General features: G+C 41.0%; 1 protein-coding gene and 1 long non-coding RNA gene across 7 annotated transcripts in view; one reads left to right on the forward strand and one right to left on the reverse strand.

Annotated features, from left to right (window-relative positions):
* The window catches only part of LOC125122999 (uncharacterized), a 29,514-nt gene extending 28,808 nt beyond the window's left edge, over positions 1–706 (forward strand). The window contains exon 3 of the long non-coding RNA XR_007133944.1: positions 531–706. This is a non-coding gene — a long non-coding RNA (uncharacterized LOC125122999). The remainder of the gene's footprint in view (positions 1–530) is intronic.
* Positions 1–17,433, reverse strand: part of MGAT5 (alpha-1,6-mannosylglycoprotein 6-beta-N-acetylglucosaminyltransferase) — a 364,486-nt gene that overhangs the window by 125,133 nt on the left and 221,920 nt on the right. For all 6 annotated transcript variants that reach the window (XM_047772070.1, XM_047772068.1, XM_047772067.1 and 3 more), the window contains exons 6-7: positions 3,532–3,603; positions 507–668 (exon numbers count right to left, since the gene is read on the reverse strand). In XM_047772070.1, coding sequence (XP_047628026.1) covers positions 507–668; positions 3,532–3,603 — 234 coding nt within the window. The remainder of the gene's footprint in view (positions 1–506; positions 669–3,531; positions 3,604–17,433) is intronic.

Below are 17,433 nucleotides of genomic sequence, written 5' to 3' on the forward strand. Positions count from 1 at the left end.
TTCCCAAGCATCTTCTCATGAACTTCAAAACAAATTGGCTCAAATTTATAGTATCTCTCTTACTGGAACAGAAGCAGAAGCACCAACTAAACACTGCAACTGTGGAACTCCTCAGTTAGTGGCTCAAATCCCAGGGCTGACAAGTACCAAAACCATGAACTTGTCATGGTGATGTGATGGGAAGTTCTCAAAGGTTGTATTCAGGGAGAGGAAAGAGAATTAAATTTTCTGATGCCACTGAGAGAGTCAGATGGTTCATAGGACAATCTAATGGGCAGATTTCTGCTTGGCTTCATTCAAGAAACACATATGCCAGTCCTTGCTAAGTAAGATTATTGTAAACAGGGAAAGGAAAGCCCTAAAATTCTGTATAAGAAGAGGCTACACAGATTTGCCCTGAGGGATTATCATTTGAGACATGGCATTTCTCTTAGTCTTGTTTCCAAGCAAAATCAAATTTTAAAGAAAACTGGCATCTAACTGAAGTGAATTAATCAGAAACTCACTTTCTTCCTCTTTCTCTTTTCAAGATTCTGCTTCTCTGCCAGGGACTTGATTGCCTGGATCCATGCGTCAGCCATTCGCCGGATCCGCAGTCTCATCCACCGGAATTCTTCATGCTTTTTCATCATACTGTAGAGAATATTAAAATCTGTACGAATTTCTGCCTAGAAACAGAAATTTAATAAAAATGAATGGAAGATAAGACGTCCACAAGTATAATGGTTGTTGTGATGTGACATCTGAAAACTTGAAAGATAGAGTCAATTAAATACAGGGCTTCAAAAGTGAGTCTGGTTTGCTGAACAGTTTGCTTGAAGGTCCTAGAATTTCAAATTGAAGCAAAGGCCCCTGACCGTTGCACTGCTATAAGGGACATCATTAAAAAATTAGAAGTTGAGAAAGGAAGCACAGGAACTGCAAAATTCTGGGCTATGTTAAAATGCATATTTTACAGTGAATATGCTTGATCTACCTTGAAATTCTCTGCACCCAAACTTACTGTCCCCTTGGATCTACTGCAGGGCAGCAGACTCCTGGGAAAATTCAAGGCAGTTCTTTTGTCTTTTTAGGGCAGCCTAGAGGCATATGGAAAGTTCCCAGGCTAGGGGTCACCGGCCCACACCACAGCCACAGCAACTCGGGATCCAAGCAGCATGTGTGTCCTACAGTGTAGCTCACGCCAATGCCGGATTCTTAACCCACTGAGCAAGGCCAGGGATCAAACCTGCGTCCTCATGGATACTAGTCAGATTCATTTCTGCTGAGCCACGCTGGGAACTCCTCAAGCCAGATCTTAATGGGCTACCTGCCATTGTGTAGGTTGCCAAAACCCTCATCCTGTCCACAAAGTTAAGTAAGGAAATAAATGTTCGTCCTCTAGTTTTGTCCCAGTCCAAACAAATAAAAGTTTATTATTTTCTAAGGAATTTAAAAGCTGGGAATATTATTTTCCTACCATAGCTGAATAAAATTTAAAATTTGGGCCAGAAGAACTTAACATCCAGGAAGAATATGTTTATAAGTTAGCTGGATAAAGCCAACAATTGAAAAGGCAGAGAAAAATAATAACACTAGTATTTTCTTCATGTTTCAACATCTAAAACATGTTGAGCCCATCTTGCAGCAGTCTCCATAATTCATTCTAAACACTCGTCTGACCATGTCCTTGACTCAACAGTTTTCCCGAAATCCCAGGGTCAAATCAAGGATTAGCAAGTGCTGCCTCTTGAGCCAAATGTTCCTCACTGCCTGCTTTTATATATAAAGTTTTATCAGAACACAGCTACGCCCACTCATTTACATACCATCTATCCCCCTCCCTGCAACACCCACCCCAAGGTCAGAATTGAGTAGCTGCAACAGAGCCCTTATGGCCTGCAAAAATGGAAATATTTACTATCTGGCCTTTTACAGCAAAGATTTGCCAACCAATCCTTAGGATTAAGAATAAAGAGTTGAGTTTTTTTTTTTTTTTAATTACTCAATGAATTTTATTACTTTTTTTAAATTTTTTTGTTATAGTTGATTTACAATATTCTGTCAAATTCTGCTGTATGGAAAATTGACCCAGCTTTACATATATACACACTCTTTTTCTCATAAGGACTTGAGCTTTTACTACAAAGCCTTTCACAGCCCCTTCCTACCTGTCTAATCTTATCTTTATTCCAGCTCATCCAAAGCCCCATGTCCAACTGAACCATGCTCTACTCCCCGAAAATGCCAAGCTCTCATCCAGGCGCCTTTTCTCCTCACATCAGAGACACTTCTCTCTCCTTGACCTGGTATAAATTCATTCATCACTTTATTTTATTTTTCGTCTTTCCTAGGGCCGCACCCACGGCATATGGAGGTTCCCAGGCTAGGGGTCTAATCGGAGCTGCAGCCACAGCCACAGCAATGCCAGATCCAAGCCTCCTCTGCGACCTACACCACAGCTCACGGCAACACCAAATCCTTAACCCACTGAGCAAGGCCAGGGATGGAACCTCACAGTTCCTAGTCGGATTCGTTAACCATTGAGCCATGACGGGAACTCCCATTCATCACTTTAAATTCAACCCCAGGAGTTCCCATCGTGGCTCAGTGGTTAACGAATCTGACTAGGAACCATGAGGTTTCAGGTTTGATCCCTGGCCTTGCTCAGTGGGTTAAGGACCTGGCATTGCCGTGAGCTGTGGTGTAGGTCGCAGACGAGGCTCAGATCCAGCATTGCTATGGCTGTGGCATAGGCCGGCGGCTACAGCTCTGATTTGACCCCTAGCTTGGGAACCTCTGTATGCCGTGGGTGCAGCCCTAGAAAAGACAAAAAACAAAACAAAAAAACAAAACAGAACAAAAATTCAACTCCAATGTCATCTTTTCTTTACGTTCTCTCTTGACCCATGTAGGCTGAGATCACCACTTCCTCAATAATTCCCATGGGCCTGTAGTCCAGTATTTACATGGCTGTGGTTATTATTTACAACTATAACCCTCATTATTAGTTCACTGCGTGCCTCCATAACTGGCACCAGGTCCTGTTTTTATCAGTAGCCTGTCACTCAGGAACCCTCAGAGTATTGCTCAATAAACAAATATATGGTAAACTGGTGGACTGATTTGGTTATTCAAAAATTTGTACAAAATGGGGAGTTCCCATCATTGAGAAGCAGAAACGAATCTGACTGGTATCCATGAGTATGCAGATTTGATCCCCGGCCTCACTCTGTGGGTTGGGGATCTGGCATTGTCCTGAGCTGTTATGTAGGTCGCAGACGAGGCTTAGATCCCAAGTTGCTGTGGCTGTGGCATAGGCTGACAGCTGTGGCTCTGATTCGACCCTTAGCCTGGGAACTTCCATATGCCATGGTTGTGGCCCTAGAAAAGCAAAAAAAAAAAAAAAAAATTATACTGAATGGAGGACAGAAGTTCTTCAGTTTACCACTATTTCAGGTTATAGTTGGCATCTTCAGAAGACTCCACATGTATCCTTTGTCATCATACCTAAATCGCAAGCCTAGGAAGAGGTTTTTCAAAATCACTTACCAATGAATTATGATCAGCTTCTTCATAGGGATTTTTTGCTCTCCAAGGTAAATGAGGACACCAGTTTTCAACCTAAAAAATATGAATTGGAGACACTAAGTATGCTGGTTCATCTGTAAATGAATGAATGCCTGTACAAAGCCCCAAGCACAGTTTCCAGTATAGAGGAAGTGGGTTAAGTGGGTTATTACTACTATCAGTCGGATTCCCATACTTTAGCAATCCAGAGACAAGCTCCCTTTCAGAATAAACAATAATCAGTGAAGGTCCCAAGGAGCCCATGACTGCACTTATATCTGTCCTTCCAAGGACTTCACAGTAACTGATACTGTAATCTTTTAATCTTCACACTTCTACACAGCGGGGGGGGGGGGGGGGGGGGGGGGGGGGGGGGGGGGGGGGGTTCTTACGCAGAAAATTGAAACATTTGAACATTGCCGCTAGGGAAGGAGAATGCAAAGGCGTACTATTTCCCAAAAGGACAGGAATGATTTGTGACCTGCTGTGGCACATCTAGAAAGGAAACAGCAAGGCGTCTGAGCCATAGAACTCCATCATTTATGCCAAATTAAGAATGCACCCAGAGTTTAAGGCTAACTGATCAAGGATTCTCCTCACTTTCTAGCTGTTCACTTGACACTATCTCAAGGAGCAAGAATTATAAAACCTACTGGAAAAAGAGATGAAGGAAAAAAACAAAACCCCTTAGCAATCTTGTGAGTGCCATTTTAGAAGATGGATGTTTCTACCAATGCACTAGGGTTTAAAGAATTGGGAGAAGAAGAAAGAGCATGGGGCAAAGCCAGATTTTATAGGAATGACTTCAACAGAGATTAGCAAAGAAAATTAAGCAAATTCACACTTCCAGGTAAATGAAAAAATGCATTGAGTGGTATTATATCTGGCCTCTTTGCCAGAGGCCATATAATTCTAAGATAGCATAACATCCATTTACTAATATATGACATTAAAGATGGCTAATAAACAGGCATTGGAAATAATGTTTCTATGGCCAGGTGGACCTATAAAAATGAACAGAGCAAGAGGTTGGGGCATCCTTAGGTCACTGAGGAGGCAGGGACATAGGTGAGGTCAGACCTCCTGTGTCAGCAATGCAGAGTCAGATGAACTGGTTGTCCCTGGAGCTCTTGGTACGTCTTCAAAGAAAACAAAGCAGTTCCACTAATCTAGAAATAACTCTTAAAGCAAGGTGATTTTCACTAGGAAGGAAAATAAATGGGAAATTTGCATATGGCCCACTGCTGCTGCAAATGATCTGAAATCAGCAAGCAGAGGGCAGCAAAGCTTGGGGCAGGGTGGAAACCTGGCTAGAAAAGCACAATATTCTCTTTTTCTTCTTGTGGAATAAAATTAGACTTGGCCCTATTTGTGAATGGCTTCAGAGACTTAAAAGGGACTCCTCATAAGAAGTCACGATGGTTTTTACTCATAAAAAAGTAAAATACTGGCTTGCCTGGGATGTCTTTTTCTACATACTAAGCCCTTACACCGCAAAATCACCATGAAAGGCAAAATCACAAAGGAAAGGAGCTCTATGAATGAGAAAAATGAGGAAGAACCAGTGGTAAAGTTGCATCCAAGCGGATGGAGCCTCAGCTGGTCCCAGCAGCAATGTACCTATCTGTGCCTTGGGTTCTTAGGCTGGACTGAATTAATTCAAATTAGATTTCTGCAAATGAATTCAGTAAGACAGTGCTTTAAAGCATATTTATAACATGAAGACTTCAAATGGACTGCAGACCTGACTGTGAGACCTTCTACCACACAGAAAAAAGCATGAGGATGAACAAGCAGGTCCAGATTTGCAGTCAACACCACACTAAATAAATAACAGAATGTACACAGTAGCATGTCAGGATAAAAAATGTCCTCATGAAGAGCATGATAGGGAAAGATGAAACAAGACTATGAATAAAGAAAATCAACCAGAAGGAGAGACATTAGTGAGATCAGATACTAACAAAGGAGAGTGCATTCCTTCCTCTGCCCTTAGAAGAATCTTCAAAAATTCAACCTGATGAAAATACAGTCCAAGGTGATATTCTAAAATATGACTTCCCTAGAGAATACTCAAGACTTTAATTCCTCTTTGAAACTGATCATTTATCTCAGTCCTTGTTACTCTAAATCACTGGAAAATACCGTGTAGGATTTCAAGGGCATCCCTGAAGGCATGGGGAATGAAGTCAGTCTATTTCAGCTTTTAGCAAGAATCCTTACCATTACGTATTCACTCATAATGGAGGAAAAGTCAGTTCTGAACACCTGGACACAGAATGAGTACGGTGGGTTTTTAGGGTTGTTGTTTTCTCACATGGTGATAGGATAACTGGTTAACAAAATAGTTAAATTATATATAAACTGATTACTCCACAGAGAGGGGGGAAGAAAAACAAACCCATTTCTCCTGAAACCTCAGAGGATCACCAAGGTTGGAAGAAAGCCAGCACCAGCAATAACTCCAAGGACTGAAACAAACAGCCCTCAAATGAGCAACATTTTCCTAAGTAAGAACATCATTAATAACACTCAGGGAAAATCTTGCCTGGGGCTAATAATTCAACTTCTTAATCCATAACTCTTTTGTCTCATTTATCTAGGCCCTTCAACAAATCTAATTGCACAGCATACCATCTGACCAAGAAAGCTGGACCCCAGAAAGAGCCCACTGCCTTTCTGATCCAGAAGCTCTTTTTTCTTTTTTAATTAAAGTGTCATTGATTTATAAAGTTGTGTTAGTTTCTGGTGTATAGTAGTGATTCAGTTTAAACACACACACACATGCACATTCTTTTCATATTCTTTTCCATTATGGTTTATTACAGGACATTGAATATAGTTCTCTTGTGCTATGCAGGAGGTCTTCATTGTTTATCTATTTTACATATAGTAGTGCATATCTGCTAATCCCAAACTCTTAATTTATCCCTTCCCTACCCCCTTTCCCTTTTGGTAACCATAAATTTGTTTTCTATGTCTGTAAGTCTGTTTCTGTTTCGTAAAAAAGTTCATCTGTACCATTTTTAAAGAATTCACATATAAGTGCTACCATAATGGTATCTGTCTTTCTCTAGATGACTTACTTCACTTAGTATGATAATCTCTAGGTCCATCCATGTTGCCACAAATTGTGGAAGCTCTTCTACTTCCAAATCATTCTTAGCATCTCTTCTCCTGGTTCTCAGAACCCCAGTGTCCTATGTAGTAGTCTTCCTCCACAACTGCCTTGGATACGCTTTTCCAACTATGACGTTGCTGCTCTGTGGCACTGGGCCCTCCCACTCTCTACCCCTACCCCTGCCCGACTCCTGCAAGCTGGCAAGTCCTTCCTCAAGCCGTCTGCCAGAGAAGAGACTGGACAGCCTTAAAATAGTCCACAAATCACTGCAGTAAGTCTGAGACTTGAAAACCATCTGAGTTCACAGCAACAGACACTCAATATTCAATAGAGGAGCAGAACCATGACTCTAATAACCTTTGATTTGAAGGCAAAAGTTCTTCTACAGGAACTAATCATTTTAGTGCACTTGCTTCGGCCACAAAATGAAGAGGCAGCAAAAACAGAAAAGATCCGGCCGAGCTAGACCTTTGGAAAACAAACATATTCCACGAAGAGGGCATCATGAATCACTTTTCTTGAGCCAGGAGATATAAAATTAACCAATTTGATTTTGGATGTTCCTCCTCCCAGTGATTTAAACTTCTTTGATCTAAGAAGGTTTTGCAGCTTCATCATGTACAATGAAAATCAAAGTTCCTAAACCGAGCTCAGGTAGGACATAATTACTTTCAAGTTTTGTAGGATGGGTATCATTATATTTAGGAAAAAAGAAACTGTTGGTAGGGACATGTACTGCTCAAGTTAGAATTTAAAGGGGGAAAAGAAGTAATAAAATTATAGCAAAAAATGAGTAGATTTAATATATATGTGTGTGCGTAGTTAGGTATAACTGGTATAACTACAGTAAGTTCTGTTCTTTTGAAAGAATAATGATCAGGTTCTATTACGGCCTCTCAAGAGACCAGGACACATTAGCTACCTTAAAGGCCAAGCTCAGAGAAGGACAAAGACAAGAAAGCAGCTATGTATGCAATCTGCCAAAATAGAGTCTATGCTCAACTTTACAAACAACTAGGGATATAATCCTAAGCCATTTGGCTTTCAAGTTTTCTCACCTACAAAATGAAGGCACTGGCTTGGGTGACCTCTTGATAATTCTATGAACTATAAGATCTGAAAAAGATAGTTTGAGATCAAGCTGTCAGGTTGGTTGGTTACATATCAAAAGGATAAAACTGTCTAGATATCTATTCATCTGATCTGATACACTGATTGTACACACATACATAAACATACACACGTATTTGTTGGAAAGATGACATATCACTTGTAGTTACTTATTAAGGGACATCCTTAAAAAAAAAAAAAAAAAAGAATTCTTTATGCCACTCTACTCCCCCTCCCCTGCCCAATCCCCTTTCTGAAGTTCAGAAGGGAAATGTACATGGTAAAAGATGTCTATAGGAGTTCCCTTGTGGCACATCAGATCAAGGATCTAGCCTCGTCTCTGCAGCAACTTGGGTCACTGCTGCGATGCAAGTTCCATCCCTGGCCTGGGAACTTCCATATGCTGTGGGTGCAGCCAAAAAAAATAATGTCTACATGCGTAAGTGGTTCTGCTATTTGGACCAGTCCTCTGCATCAAACACCTGAGCTGATTAATATTATAACCAAACCGCTTGCTTGGAATGGTTGTGCCTGTGAGGCAAATAGGAGACAAAGAAGAAGAAAAACAACCACACAAAGGGAACCAAGCACTAGGAAAAGTGCTTCACTCACATCATGTCTTTTGGTCTTCAGGTGATGCCCTGGGAAAGGGCACTCATCATGACAGATCAGGACCCAGGCACAAGGTGGACCCACACCCAAGGATGGCCACCTCTTCCCTGCACAACACACAGAGGAACCAGATATGTGGTACCTGTGGTCCCATGAGCACAGTCCAGCCTTCCACATGAGAGGATAATTGCCTAGGTCTCCTAAATAAAATCCTTCAGAAAGGGTTTACTCAGCTCTGGCTGTGCGGGAAGGTGACAGCAGCCCCCTGCCTGCAGCTCTTCCCCTTGATATCTGCTCTGTGCAGCAGGAGCGGGCCTTTCAAAGCCTACACGGGATTACATCCTACACTGACCGGAACTCTTCGGTGGCTTCTCCTCACCCTCAGCATAAAACCCAGAAATTATCCTCAACCTTACACTGCCGGCCTCCCTCCCCTGTGCTCCAAACAAGAACTTCCTTCCAAGTGCAGACACATGTCAGGGACCTTCTGACCTCAGGAGGGTGGTCAGATGTGGGAGAAGAGGGGAAGAATGCCCAGTTCAATCCAAATTCCACATAAACAAAGGTTCGTTTTTTAGTAGAATTATGTCACATGCAGTATTTGTCACATACTCACAGTTAAAAACTAAACACAAAACTCCTTCCCTGAAATTCCATTTTCGCTGGGCATCCTGTATTCTATCTGGTAACCCCCTTCCTCAGGGCTTTTGCATCTTTTCTTCTCTCTACTTGCAACACTCCTCCTTCCCAAGTTCCCAGGCCTCCCTCTCCCCCTTCCTCCCTGCCACACTAAGCTCCACCTTTTCCTCTGACCTGCTTGCCTGGCCACTCCCCCACTCCTTACTCTACTTTTTCTTGGCCCCCTCACCATATGTGGGAATTATCTGACCTATTGGTTGACTACTGTTTGCTGCCCCATCCATAAGTAATCTCCTTGAGGAAAGAAACTTCAGTTGACCCATTCCGTGCTCTTTCCTCAGTCTGGAGAACAGGACCTGGCACACAGTAGGTCCTCAATCTGGACTTCTTATGTAGAAAATGGGAAAAAAAAAAAAGAGCGATGCGACTTGAGTACTAAAGATAGTCATGATAAGGATACTCTTTTCCATTGAAGGGACATTTAACCATTTTCATTATTTGATTAGAACCTTTCAGCCATACCTTGAAGCAAGCAAGGCAGGCTTTACCTCAACCTCAAGAGGGAGAAACTAATCTGACAACTTAAGGGACTGTTCTAGGCCACACAAGGTGGAGCTGGATAGAAACAGGCAGTCAGGCCCATGTATCTTCTGTAATAGGTACCGCTGCCCCCGCCACGGGAGGGGAGGCAGGAATATCACGAACAGAAAGTATGGACCCAATGACCACGTGCAAGAAAGGGCCAAGCACTGGGACATCCGCCACTGTGCCACTCAGGATGTGGGGGAAAGGGCGGGACTTCAAGAGAAATTGCTCTAAGTTTTTACCATACCATGAAGCAGCAGGGTTTTAATGAGAAGATGTCAGCATCTCAAAACTCCATCCCAAGCAGTTGTGAGAAGAGATCTATCAATTTTCCTTCACAGGGGAGAGATAGGAAATGAAGGCCTCTGTCACCAACCACGTAGATAACACATAGAGGTGCTTCCTACACTGCACAGCAGCAGAACCAGCCCCAATGGGCCTGCATCCACACCAAGGACACAAGAGCCACAGTCACCTAATTTATAAAGGTAGTCATATTCCAGCGACCAGGGACAGAGTTCCTCTTTTGTCGTAATGTGCAATTTTGCCTGAAGCGTAGATCGAGGCAAATAATGCTGAGTGACAAGAAGAATAAATGATGGGCAAGAAAGCTCTGCCTTCTAATATAATTGGCTCATTCCATTCTAAGTCTAACCTGATCCCTTCCATTCCCTTAAAGATAAAACATTAAAGAACATTATATTAAAATTGTTAACACATGCTCAAAATGCCCTTGCTCCATGTCTCAAATTTAATGTTCTTAGCAGATTTTAATGTTACACACTTTACAATAATGTTTTCAAGATTAGAAAGGCGATAGCTGTGGAAGCTACCCACTTAGAACAAAGAGAGAAAAAGCTGTTGCCCATTTTTAAAAATGCTTTCGATAGAGCCATTCATTCAATAAATATGTGTGCCAGGCACTATTATTTCTGTGAACTAAAGAGACAAAAATCTCTCTGGAGATTATTTTCCATGTACTTGTTCTTAATGTTGGATGGTAAGGTCACCCCAGGACCTCTGCACTGACTGTCCGCCCTGCGTGCTAAACACCTCTGCCAGACTCTCACTTCCTTCAAATCCTTACTCGCTTATCCTCCTCTCATCTGAACACATTTTTTAAAAACTGACACCATCACTCCTTATGAGTGCTGATAAGCCCTTTTCCAGTTTTATTTTTCTCTGTGGCTCTTATTATAATCTAAATAATAAGATGTATTATTTGGGAGTTCCTGTTGTGGCTCAGCAGGGTAAGAATCTGACTAGCAACCTTGAGGATGCGGGTTCGATCCCTGGCCTCACACAGTGGGTTAAAGGATCTGGCATTGTCAAGAGCTATGGTGTAGGTCTCAGACTTGGCTTGGATCCTGCATTGCTATGGTGTAGGCTGGCAGCTGCAGCTCTGATTCCACCCCTAGCCTGGGAACTTCCATATGCCATGAGTGCAGCCCTAAAAGGACAAACAAGACAAAACAAAAAACAAAAAAATTCTCAAAAAAATAAACAAAAGACACACGTTTGACTTTCTGTCATCTGTCTCCTCCTATAAAATATAACCTTATAAGTAAGTTTGTCTTTTGGTTCACCATTACATCCTCAGCATCCAAAAAACCCTAATGGCAATGAATGCCCCTGGGACCCAGACTGAGGTCTCAAAGTGTTATTTCCCACTAAGAGGAACCAGGGGGCCCTTAGAGAAATGGCTGGATCCCAGGTCTAGGTCAGAAAGTGTATAAAATGAACCTGGGTGATACTGTTAGACCAGATAACTAAAAATTAAGAAAAACTACCAGGGCCATGTCAAAAGGACATAGAATACAGTATAAATTGGCTCCCCCCTGTCAAAGAAGGGGTTGAGAACCAGTAAGAACATAAATGGAATGGATCAAACATAACAAATAGGTTTCAGTCAATGACTTCAAAATGATGATAAAAATCAACAAGCATACAAGCAAGCAAACAAATAAGATACCGGTCACCAGCAGAAGATGCTAAGAAACCAAAAGAGAAATCAAGGTTTCCTTTGTGAACTGTCCCTCAGGGTAACCAAGTACCAGATGAAGACTCATTTCTCTTTACAAGAGTGTTCCTGAAATATTAAGAAGGAATCCTTGATGAAACCAGGCAGCGATCATCCATAGCTGCTAACATTACAAAAAGTGGCAGAACCAGGCATTTCTGTACCTCCTGACAAAAGTACATAATACCACCATGAAACAGTTCTAAATAAAAGATTAAGCCTGACTCTGATCAAACCTCAGATCTACTATCAATTTACAAGAAATACAAGACACAGGGAACCAGGTTACACAACAACATGGGATAAAATCACCAAAATTCAGAGAATAACAAACTCTGCTAAGTCAAAAAAAGTTTTTTTCAATGAAAAATCATAAGGAGAAAAAGTGATAGAAAGAAACCTAAATTAAAGAGACGTAAGTGAGTGACACCAACAACTGTAATTTATGGCTTCTCTTGACACTCAGTTCAAATAAATGAACTTTAATTTATAAGATGGTCTACAAACTAGGAATACTAACCTAACACTGGATGATATTAAGGAATTAGGTCATTTTTTAAACGTATATTTGAAGTATAGTTGATTTACAATGTTGTGTGAATTTTAGGTGTACAGCAAAGTGATATGGTTATACATATAAATATATATCTATTCTTTTTCAGATTCTTTTCCATTATAGGCTCTTACAAGGTATCGAATATAGTTTTTTGTGCTATACAGTAGGTCCTTATTGGTTATTTATTTTGTATAGAGTAGTGAGTATCTGTTAATGCCAAACTCCTAATTTATCTCCCACTTCTCTTTTGGTAACCACACATTTGTTTTCTCCATGAGTTTATTTCTGTTTTGTAAATAAGCTACTTTGTATCATTTTCATTTTATTTTTAACTTTTTACAGCAGCACCTGCAGCATATGCAAGTTCCCAAGCTAGGGGCTGAATAGGAACTGCAGCTGCAGGCCTATACCACAGCAACACCAGATCTGAGCTGCATCTGCAACCCACACTGCATCCCATGGCAACGCCAGATCCTAAACCTATTGAGCAAAGCCAGGAATCAAACCTGCATTCTCATGGAGACAATGTCGGGTTCTTAACCTGCTAAGCCACAACAGGAACTCCTCTTTTTATTAAGATTCCACATAGAAGTAATATGATATGATATTTGTCTTTCTCTGACGTACTTCACTTAGCATGATAATCACTAGGTCCATCCGTATTGCTGTAAATAACATTATTTCATTGTTTTTTATGTCTGAGTAATATTCCATTGCGTGTGTGTGTGTATGTGTGTGTGTGTGTGTGTGTGTATACATACTATACATTCTTTATCCATTCATTTATGGACATTTAGGTTGCTTCATATCTTGGTTATTGTAAATAGTGCTGCTATGAACATTAAGGTACATGTATCTTTTCAAATTACGGTTTTCTTCAGATAGATGCCCAGGAGTAGGATTGATGGATCATATGGTATTTCTGTTTTTATTTTTATTTTTTGTCTTTTCTAGGGCCACACCCATGGCATATGGAGGTTCCCAGGCTAGGGGTCTAATCGGAGCTATAGGCGCCAACCTATGCCACAGCCACAGCAACGAGGGAGTGGGATCCAAGCCGCATCTGCAACCTACACCACAGCTCACAGCAACGCCAGATCCTTAACCCACTGAGCAAGGCCAGGGTTCGAACCCACAACCTCATGGTTCCTGGTCAGATTCATTAACCACTATGCCATGACGGGAACTCTGGTAGTTCTATTTTTAGTTTTTAAAGGAACCTCTATACTATTCTCAGTAATTATGTAATTTTAAAAATACCCAATGGTATTAGCAGTTATATGTTATAAAGAGCCTCTTTTAAAGACACACAATGAAACATTGACAGATGACACAATCTTCAGGATTTGCTTCAAAGTAATGCACTTGGAGAGGTATCAGTGAAATGAGATTGGCTATGAATCGACAGTTGTTGAATCTGAGTCATGAACACGTGGGGTGTGTTACACCCTTCTCTTTTACTTATGTTTGAAATTTTCCATATTAAAAAAAGTTTAACATAAACACTTTACAAATATTTTATTGGTATACAAAAGAAATGATCAGAGACAATATTTAAGTTTGTAAAGAAAAAAAAAATGGAGATGATTGCATCAAAGCCCCAGTCTGCCACATGTATTCAAAGAGCAAAGAGGTGTTTGGTTTGGGGTTTGGCAAGTCCTGCCATCTACCCTTCTAATTTTTGTGAGGTGGAGGCTGGAGGAAATAATCTAAATTTAATTACTGTAGTATGTGAAGCTTACAGACAAATAGGAGGTATCACTAAGAGGATGAACTTGGGAGAGGGAAGAGGCTGAAGGAAACTGAGAAATCAGTTAGGCTGATGACACTGTTCTATTAACTCAGAATTATTTCAAAAAATCCTTTCTTCTTAAGATGTCTTCTAAAGAGTCAGGTAATAAGAGGTAATAAGATCTTCTAAAGATCCAGGTAATAAGAGCCATGAAAACATGTAGATGAAACAGATAAAAGTAAAGGCTAAACTAAGAAAGTGGAGAGAACACGATCATAAATCTCTTTCACCTCCTTTACTGCCAAGAAATACTACCTCACAGGAAGAGAATTTCCTCTTTCAAATGGCTTGCTCAACACTTAAAAGGTGTGTGTGAGTGTTCTCAGGCAATAGTCTGAGGGCATTTTTGAAGTACTCCCTGACCCATCCCAAAATGTTAGTTTTTCTCATTCAAGTTTGCTCCTGCAATCTAAACAGTCAATTCTTTACTGCTGCCCACTTTGACAAATTAGTCTGTGCAACACCATTTCCAAGATATCTCTAGCAGCCAACATAGTCCATAAATCCAAATCATTGTACTGGTTATTAGGATTTCATTTCATGCTCACACTCACAAACATTTAAGCTTTCAGCCTTTGCTGTTGGGCATTAATCTTGGCATTAATCAAGGGATTAAGTATGCTGAATTTAAACTCAAGGTTAATAGCTCGCTCAGCCAATATTAGTTTTACATATTGCCAAGGGAGAATGGAAAGCGGCAAAGACCTTTATGCCTGTTCATGAAATATAAGAAACAGATTGATGAGTAAGGCATGAAATTGCTTCTTTTGTTCCTTTACGAGTTGTGTGCACGCATGTGCGCGTGCGTGCACACACACACTCACTTACACATCCAGTCCAAATCAGCACTTGAAACAACAGCTTATATATACATCCTAAGATCTAGCAATCATTCACCGAGAAATTTGATTATTTCAGAGTAATAATACTTGTAGTGGCAACAGAAGTGCTTAAAAAAACAGTACAAATTAAGAACTCTGACAGGGCATGATGGTTGCTAGTTGCAAGAATAATTGTGTCAATAGGAAAAATGTGTAGGCATCAAATATATCAGCACCATCTATCAATATACTACCAAGAGGGGTAAAGAAATTTCTTCTCAGTTTTGTAAAAGCTAATAGCAGTAAAAGGCTCTTCAGAGGGCTAAGTTAATAATACCTGAAACAATGCCATTCAGAGTGATTACTTTATAGAGTCTTGTCTCTTTATCGGGAGTAGTTACATGGCTCACAAAAACATATGCAGAAAATGAACTGCCCAATGACCTGGAAAGGAAAGGTGCATACCAAATCAGTCATTCATACCCACCACTTGGGATGGCCGAGCACCTGGTTTTCCTGAGTTCTACCTTCAGAGAATTGGTGCTATTTCTTGGGGGGGGGGGGTAAAGTATCAAAATTATGAGTCTTTAAAAACTAGCTATGAAATTGACCATAGAAACCAGCTAAATTAGTGCCATATTTCAAACACAAGTGGATTTGAGCATAGCATTGAATAAGGCAATAGTGAGAAGTGACTTGAGTTCAGCTCTCCTTGGCTATGAGAGGGTGACAGGAATGGTCAGGGCAGAAGCACTTAGCAACTTAATCTCACGGAGCCTCTGGGACTCCAGTGCTGGGAGAGGGTGAAAGGACACTGGATTTGAGGTGTCTAGCACACAGTAGGGCTCAGCCCTGTTTCACTCTTCTCTTATCATCTGCCACCCAACAAGGGCAACAGCGGGGGTTGTAGCCCCACACTCAGTTCCTGAGGCAGAGTCAAGACACATAACAAGCCTCTGTGGAGATAATGGAAGGGGAAACACCGATGGCTTTCCAACCTGGGATGTACCAGGAAAGGTTGGTGGATTGACTACAAGTTGGTGAGGGTGAAAGGAGTATATAATTCAGTGGAGTTGGCACACTGAGACAACTGGGGGAAGCAGAAATGCAGCAAGAGTGCCATCTCCTAAGACTGGTCTGAATCTAAATGCCTCAATTCAATCAGTGACTGACCATCTGGGAGACAGTTTACTGCATGTCCTTTTTTATATCTGTCAGAGCTTTGAAGTTAAAGGGAGATGGAAATGAATTGGCTCTTCAATAAAGATTAGGGAAAGAATCAAAGTCACAGGTACATCCATTATCAAGTAAACAAATCAAATAAAAATGTCTCTCTTAATCATTTTCCCAACTGCCAGCATGACCTGGCATAGGATACAGGTTAAATGAAGTAACAAAAGAAGGAAAGTTTCAATAAATCAAGAGGGGGGAAAAAACAGACAAAAAATAGCACCACAAAGCTAGGGATGTTGTCCAGGATTTAAAGAATACTAGAATGGAATTAAGTGGCTTTGGATAACATCTCTGATAATTTCACAGTAACAACAGCAGAGATGCACTGCAGCTCTGTGCATCCGGTTCACAATTTGAATGTGAACACATGCCACATCCAGAAAAAGGAAGTCAAGGACAATGTTTGAATTTCTATATTACTGGAAGTCCAGGCATCTAGAATCAAAGGAGAATGGTGAATGAGAACCAAGAACTCTATTCTAATTTTAAAAACAGAACCAAGGTCTCACATAAAATGTTCCAGGCTAAGTGACCCTCTACAACTGTACTCAAATAATGGCAACATCAAAACCCTATCAGGGAGTTCCCGTTGTGGCGCAGTGGTTAACGAATCCGACTAGGAACCATGAAGTTGAGGGTTCGATCCCTGGCCTTGCTCAGTGGGTTAGGAATCTGGCGTTGCCATAAGCTGTGGTGTAGCTGTGGTGTAGGTTGCAGACGCGGCTTGGATCTGGCTCGGATCCCGCGTTGCTGTGGCTCTGGCGTAGGCCAGTGGCTACAGCTCCGATTCGACCCCTAGCCTGGGAACCTCCATATGCCGTGGGAGCAGCCCAAGAAATGGCAAAACGACAAAAAACAAAAAACAAAAAACCCTATCAGGAAAGTGTCAGTTACATTAACTGAGTATCATTTATTTGCCAGGCTCTACTGTAATCATGTCCCCATACATGCTCAGGAATCCTCAGATAGGACCCTTTAAAAAGGAACAAAATTAAAACTATTAGTTTATAAAGGAAGCATGTGAGGCACCGAGAGGACAACTCCAAGAGCAAAGAGTTTAGAAGGCATCAGAAAATAGAAGCTCAAGTCAGGTCTGCAGCTCTAAGGCAGTGCTTCCAATTGAAGTGGCCGTATTGGTTACATTGTCTTCTCTTATAGGGTACCTATTAATAATGATCCTTTGATGAAACGGACATTTTTTAAAAGATCAGGTTTCAAGGTCATTTTTGGATTAAACCTTTGAAAAAGAAGTTCCTAGTTCTTTCCCTGGACTCCTTAATGGCCCAACTACCTGTATTCCTGCTTCCTCTTCCGTTAGACTTTAAAGATAATGAATGCACAGCAAGGTTCCAGGAAAAGGAGTCCTCTGTAATTGCTGACAATCAATGACTATAA

This window comes from Phacochoerus africanus, chromosome 3 (genome assembly GCF_016906955.1).
Source record: "Phacochoerus africanus isolate WHEZ1 chromosome 3, ROS_Pafr_v1, whole genome shotgun sequence".
NCBI lineage: Eukaryota > Metazoa > Chordata > Mammalia > Artiodactyla > Suidae > Phacochoerus > Phacochoerus africanus.